At 35.7% G+C, this 5,669-nt stretch overlaps 1 protein-coding gene across 1 annotated transcript; it reads left to right on the forward strand.

The window, feature by feature from the left end:
• Positions 1-732: 732 nt before the first annotated feature.
• On the forward strand, positions 733-1,647 carry LOC127136252 (uncharacterized). The gene has a single exon (XM_051062835.1). It carries the CDS (start codon positions 733-735, stop codon positions 1,645-1,647), a length of 915 nt encoding a protein of 304 aa, XP_050918792.1.
• The last annotated feature ends 4,022 nt before the right edge of the window (positions 1,648-5,669 follow it).

Raw genomic sequence — 5,669 nt, forward strand, 5'->3', positions numbered from 1 at the left:
GGGACTAAGGCAATTTCCCTAAGTGAGTCAATCCTAGCACTTGTTTGTTTTGTTTCTTTGGGTGTTTATCTGTTCATTGCTTTATTTTCTATCATTGTTGTATATATGTTTGCATGCATCTGCATCTGGGATACCTGGTTATATACACTGTTGTTTTACTGTTGTTTTCTTGGTGATTGGGTGATACTATGAGGTAAAAGGCCCAGTACCCAGGCCAAAGATGTCACTTACGAAACCTAGGAATAGAGTGGAGACATGACGGCTAGTCAAGTGCAAATCTATTTAGTGTGGTCATGTGAGCTACGCACATATGAGGTTTTCGATGTGGGATGCTATCGTGATGCATACTATGATGCTACTATGATAGTACTTTCACACACCGATGAATCTGTGGACCTTACCTTAACCAAGTTTTACCCATGATTAGGGTGGGAATTCTTGAATAGGTACATGCTGCAAAAATTTGGTACTTGGTTCCTTGGTTCCGTGGTATTTCTCGGTTGACGTCGAACTTTTGGTACTATGATATCCGGTTATTTCAAAAGGCATACAACAGAACTTCAATGTTCATCAACCTTGATCCCACTTGCTTGTGTGACATACGCATACATAGCATTCATTTTATTTTTGTATAAAAAGAAGAAAAAAATCTAACCCTGCATACGTATATCATTTCCAGGAAAGTAAAAGTTCTTGTTACTTCTTAAGATGTCAAACAACAAAGATACATACATGAGACTTCTCAGAAACAAGACCACTTACACTTTCTCTCCATTTGACTTATCTAGACTGCAAGCATTGAGTAAGAGAGTGGTTGACATAAATATTGAGGCATTCACAAGTGAGTATGGGAACATCCTGTTCTTTATGCATTCTGGGATTGATGACCAAGCTGTTAACACGTTGCTGCAATTCTATGACCCTGAGATATGGTGCTTCACCTTACGAGATTACCAGTTGGCTCCAACATTTGAGGAGTATTCTTCTCTTCTTAAAATTCCTATCAAAGAGGAGGTTCCGTTTGTGAGTGTTCCCGAAGAGCCAGATTTTCAGTTGATTGCAAATACCCTTTATTTGGGTATAAGAGAAGTTAAGGAGCATTGGAGTATGGAGAAGAGTGGTGCTTATGGTATCCCTTTGAAGTTCTTGGCAGACAAAGCTGATTACTATGCTAATAATGGAAGTTGGGTGATTTTTATTAGACTGGTAGCTATGATGGTGTATGGAGCTGTATTATTTCCCGATGTGGAGAATTTGATTGGTCTAGCTGCTATTTGTATCTTTATAGGAAGGAACCTTGTTCCCATTATTCTCGTCGACACTTATTATGCTATTCACTCCCAACATGGAAAGAGAGGTGCGGTGGTTTGTTGTCTACCTTTGCTTTACAAATGGTTCTTGATTCATCTTCCTGTAAAAGGACCATTCATAGAAATACGAGGTACTTTGAAATGGTCCAAAAGGGTGATGGATTTGACTTCTTTTGACATAACATGGGCTAATGTTATGCATGTTACTGAGATGATCACTAGCTGTGGGGAGTTCTACAACGTTCCTCTCATGGGGACGAAATGGTGTATCAACTATAATCCTGTATTGGCTATCCATCAGTTGGGATTTGCTTTTAGAGATGAGCCCAAAGCTTGAGAGATAGAAGCTTCAGTTTGCTTTGCTAAAAAGAAGAATCCTGAGTTGTTGGAAAGAGTGTAGACATCTTGGCGAAAAATCCATAAGAAGGGTAAAGTGTTCTTTTGACCAAAATAAAATATGGTCTTGCATCCATATGTGACATGGATCAAAAAGAGGGTTGAGGTGCTCAAGTTACCTTTAGAGAGAGAAGAATAATTCTACAAACAACTTTCTCAATTGGATTCTGATGAGCCTGTCATGATACCCATTGATCATTATCGACAGTTGCAATCAGAACACTACCAAACTTAAGCTAAGAAAGATGAGATGGGGATGCAACTCTACCAGGTTGATCAAGAGAAGAGACAACTGATGCACAATCTTAAAGAGGCAAGAGGAATTGTTCCTACAAAGAGGAAAATGCAAGAAAATTAAAGAGCAACTAAACACAGAAACGAAGAAATGGAAGAGCTAAAGAGAGAATTATTCAAAGCGCAACAGAGGAATCTCAAATTGGAAGCGTTCAAAGCAAAGTCAAAAGCTGAGCACAAGAAAGAGTTGAAGATCCTCGAAAAGAAGTTGTAATATGAACAAAAGGAAGTTGGTAGATTCAAAGGTGAAAAGAAGAGACTTGAGTTTAATCTTAAGGAACGCCATAAGTACCTTGACAAAGCTTTTGAAGAGAAGAAGAAGCTTGAAGAAGAGGCTGAAAGAAGAAAAGGAAATCCTAGTGAATACTGTGATTGGTGAGACCAGTTATGTAGAGAGTTCCAGAACATGGAGGTTATGATGCGTCGCAAGGACCTTCTCATCAAAAGTTTGATTGAACAACCCAGACATAAAGACACAAAGAAGCTGTTTGAGAAGTCCAAAGCTTGGAGTCAGAAGCATTTGAAGAATGGACCTCTATATTATGTAGAGATGTCTAATTAGCTTACTTTTGGTTGTATTTTGATGTTTTGTACTTTATGACCACCTCCAGACTTGTTGGATGGGGCACCTATCTTTTAGCATTTTTGTCTTTACTCTATGTTGAACTCAATTGTGTTCTTGTTCTGATAATTTTAATGAGATGAACAGTTATTTTCAACAGTGTTTCCTTTTATCGCCTATGGTATTTTATTGTTATCATCTTAATGAGAGACAAAACTTTGAGTTCCTGGAAGTGATAAAACATAGCATATACATAGCATTCTGTAGCGGTAAATTCATGACCATTAAGCTATGGATAAACTTAATGTCAATAAAACCAGAGTCGCCACCGCGCTTTTATTGTTTCCAAAGGAAAAGGGAAAAGCACGAAAAAAACCCAAAGATAAGAAGTTTTCAAATCAAAACTAATAAAATTCCAGAGATTACAGGTAAGGGGGTTGGTTACACAAAGGGAATGTGTTAGCATCCAAAGTATCCTAGGTACTCCTAGGGAGCCCTTTTTTATGTGTGTATGTGTTTTGGTATAGAAGATGTTTTATAAAAATAGAGTGTGGGGATGAGAAAAGAATTTATTAATCATATTTTTGTGTTTGACAAGACCTTCGGACTTGTGCCTACGTACCACATAAAAATGAGGGATCAAAACCTGGTAGTTTGTGGTATCAATTTTAAAGTGAGTGGATTGCTTTTAATCAAAATTTAAGTGAAAAAGAGGTGCAAAAGGGACCAAAAGTTTGAATGGGTGTTAGTTCTTTTTGTCTTTTGAAATTTTAAGTCAATATGGTTAAGTTCATTTACAAGTTTTATTTAAGAAAAGAGTTAAAAAAATGCAATGGCATAAGGCCAAAGTTTCTACTTTGAAATAAGGTCTAAGTTTTAATATCACAAGCAAAGAACATTTTTTAAAAGGGGGAGAGATTTTCAAATTTAAGAAGTGGGAGAAGATGAAGAGACTAATCCTAAGCATACAATAAAAAGTTAAGAGTTGAAAAGATCTGACCAATGGGATGCAATCCAACAGACAAGAATGTCATATAGAAAACCCACTTTCCCTTTGGACTTTGAATCAAGCAATAATCAGCAAAGTAAATAGCAATATCAAGCATCACGGAGATCAAGGCATCAAATAAAGATGGCCACATCCAAGCAAGCAAATCCCACAACTAGCGATCTTCTTTGTCTTCCCATGCATTAGATGAAATACTCCTTGATTAACTCAGAATAAGGCATTAGGAATGAGATTAAAATAACAGTTACATCAAGACCATGTAGCAGATGAATTCCAGTGGGTCCCAATGCTTGCATCGGATGAAAGCTCAAATCATAATCAATTAGTCTCAGAAGTGTTGGCATTGGCCAAGTCCTTTTGCATATGGAATGTTGCCTAATTCTAAGTCCAAAAGTTCAGATCAAACCCAATAGTCCACACAAACATTTTTTAGGGTTATTATTGCTTATTAGGTATCTTAAGGTCCTAAGACCATAAACACAAACAAAATTCACAAGAAAATATATACAATAACAATACATGGCTCAAATGAGCAAAGTGAAAATGACATAAGCATAAACAAGTTAAATGATATGTAAATGGAAAATGAATGGTAAATGACTAGAAATTGCATGAAATAAATGGCTTAAGAGTAAAAGCAATATTAATAAAAGTTAGTCAAATGTTAGTTAATTAGATGTTAGTGGAGTTTTGCTTTTCAATTAATTAAGTCATTCTTTGGAGAACACTCAACCATCTATTCACAAGCATGAATCCTTGAACCAAGACATCTTCCAAAGGAAGGAAAAAAGACCAAGTTTCCACACAATACCATGAAGGATGGGAGACTTAGAATCTCACTTACTAGAATGTTATGCCTTTAGGGTCAAATTTAGCTATATCTTAAGCAATCATAATTGGACTTATGTAGAAGTCACAACTATCTGAGGTCGGGCAATAAAAATTTAGGTGTTAATGCATGTTAGAGATTTGGTATAATAAACCAAACTCCTAAAACATATCACACACTAAAAGAAAAAGATCAAAGGATGGACCTATCTCATCAATACTTGTATTGGTTCATCTAACACAAGGTTATTGATGAACCAATTAGCGTTAGGAACTTGAGATTTCATTGGTCAATGAAAGGGATGGGAACAAACGGGATTGAAGATGAAGAGGGATGGGAGATGAGAGAAACACAAATTGGTCATGGGAGAAATTTTATCAAATTAAAATCATTCATTCATTTTGGAAGATGAAATGTACATTTCATCAATCCCCTAAATCCAATTATTTTAACTCAACAAAAGTCAAATCAACCTTGACCAAGGCCCAAACACATAGTCAAACATCACAAGTCAATAAAAATGGCTCAACACAATTTTTACACAATTAATCAATTACAAATCAAATTAAAAAGGCATTTAAATTCAATTTTATTTGGTCAAAACCTAAAATCTCTTCAAAACACCAAATAATTGGCCAATAGATTTATCCTAGGTCAAACAAGGTCAAAGGACCTTAGACAAAAAATTTCATGATTTTTGAAAAGTCAAAAGTATTTTTAAATAATTAAAAATATGCACAAAAACAATTAATTCATGAAAAATATCAAAATTAATCCAAAAAATAATTTTAATTCAGAAAATGAAAGAGGAAAATATTTAAAGATTTTTGGTGAAAGTCCCATATTTTTTGGATTAAAAATGAAATTAATATGAATTAACCAAAATAAATGGATTAAACACAAAATCAGAAATTAAAATATAAATCAGAAAAACAAGGGCCATCAGATCTCCCTCATTAATTGAGGTGGCAGATCTGATGGCCACACGCATCATGTCCACGGTGTTCCAAAGTCAGCGCGTTGCAACATTGGTATTTAAAACCAAAGGCCAAGATTAAAACAAGTTAAATAGATTTGATGGTTGAGAGGTGTGACAACACACCACCGGAGCTAGGGCTCCGGTCTTCTTCTCTAGTGGACCTCACCGGACTGGTCCACCATCAACCATCACCAAAATAAAAAACAAGGACATGGATTCAAATAAAAAATGCTCAGGAGCTCGAATCTGGCCTCAATTTTCTCCAATTCCAAGTATATAAAATGAGATAG

The sequence above is a fragment of the Lathyrus oleraceus genome, chromosome 4, assembly GCF_024323335.1.
Source record: "Lathyrus oleraceus cultivar Zhongwan6 chromosome 4, CAAS_Psat_ZW6_1.0, whole genome shotgun sequence".
NCBI classification, from domain to species: Eukaryota; Viridiplantae; Streptophyta; class Magnoliopsida; order Fabales; family Fabaceae; genus Lathyrus; species Lathyrus oleraceus.

Coding starts and splice junctions, on each gene's coding strand:
- LOC127136252 (XM_051062835.1), top strand. CDS start 733: ATGAGACTTCTCAGAAACAAGACCACTTACACTTTCTCTCCATTTGAC.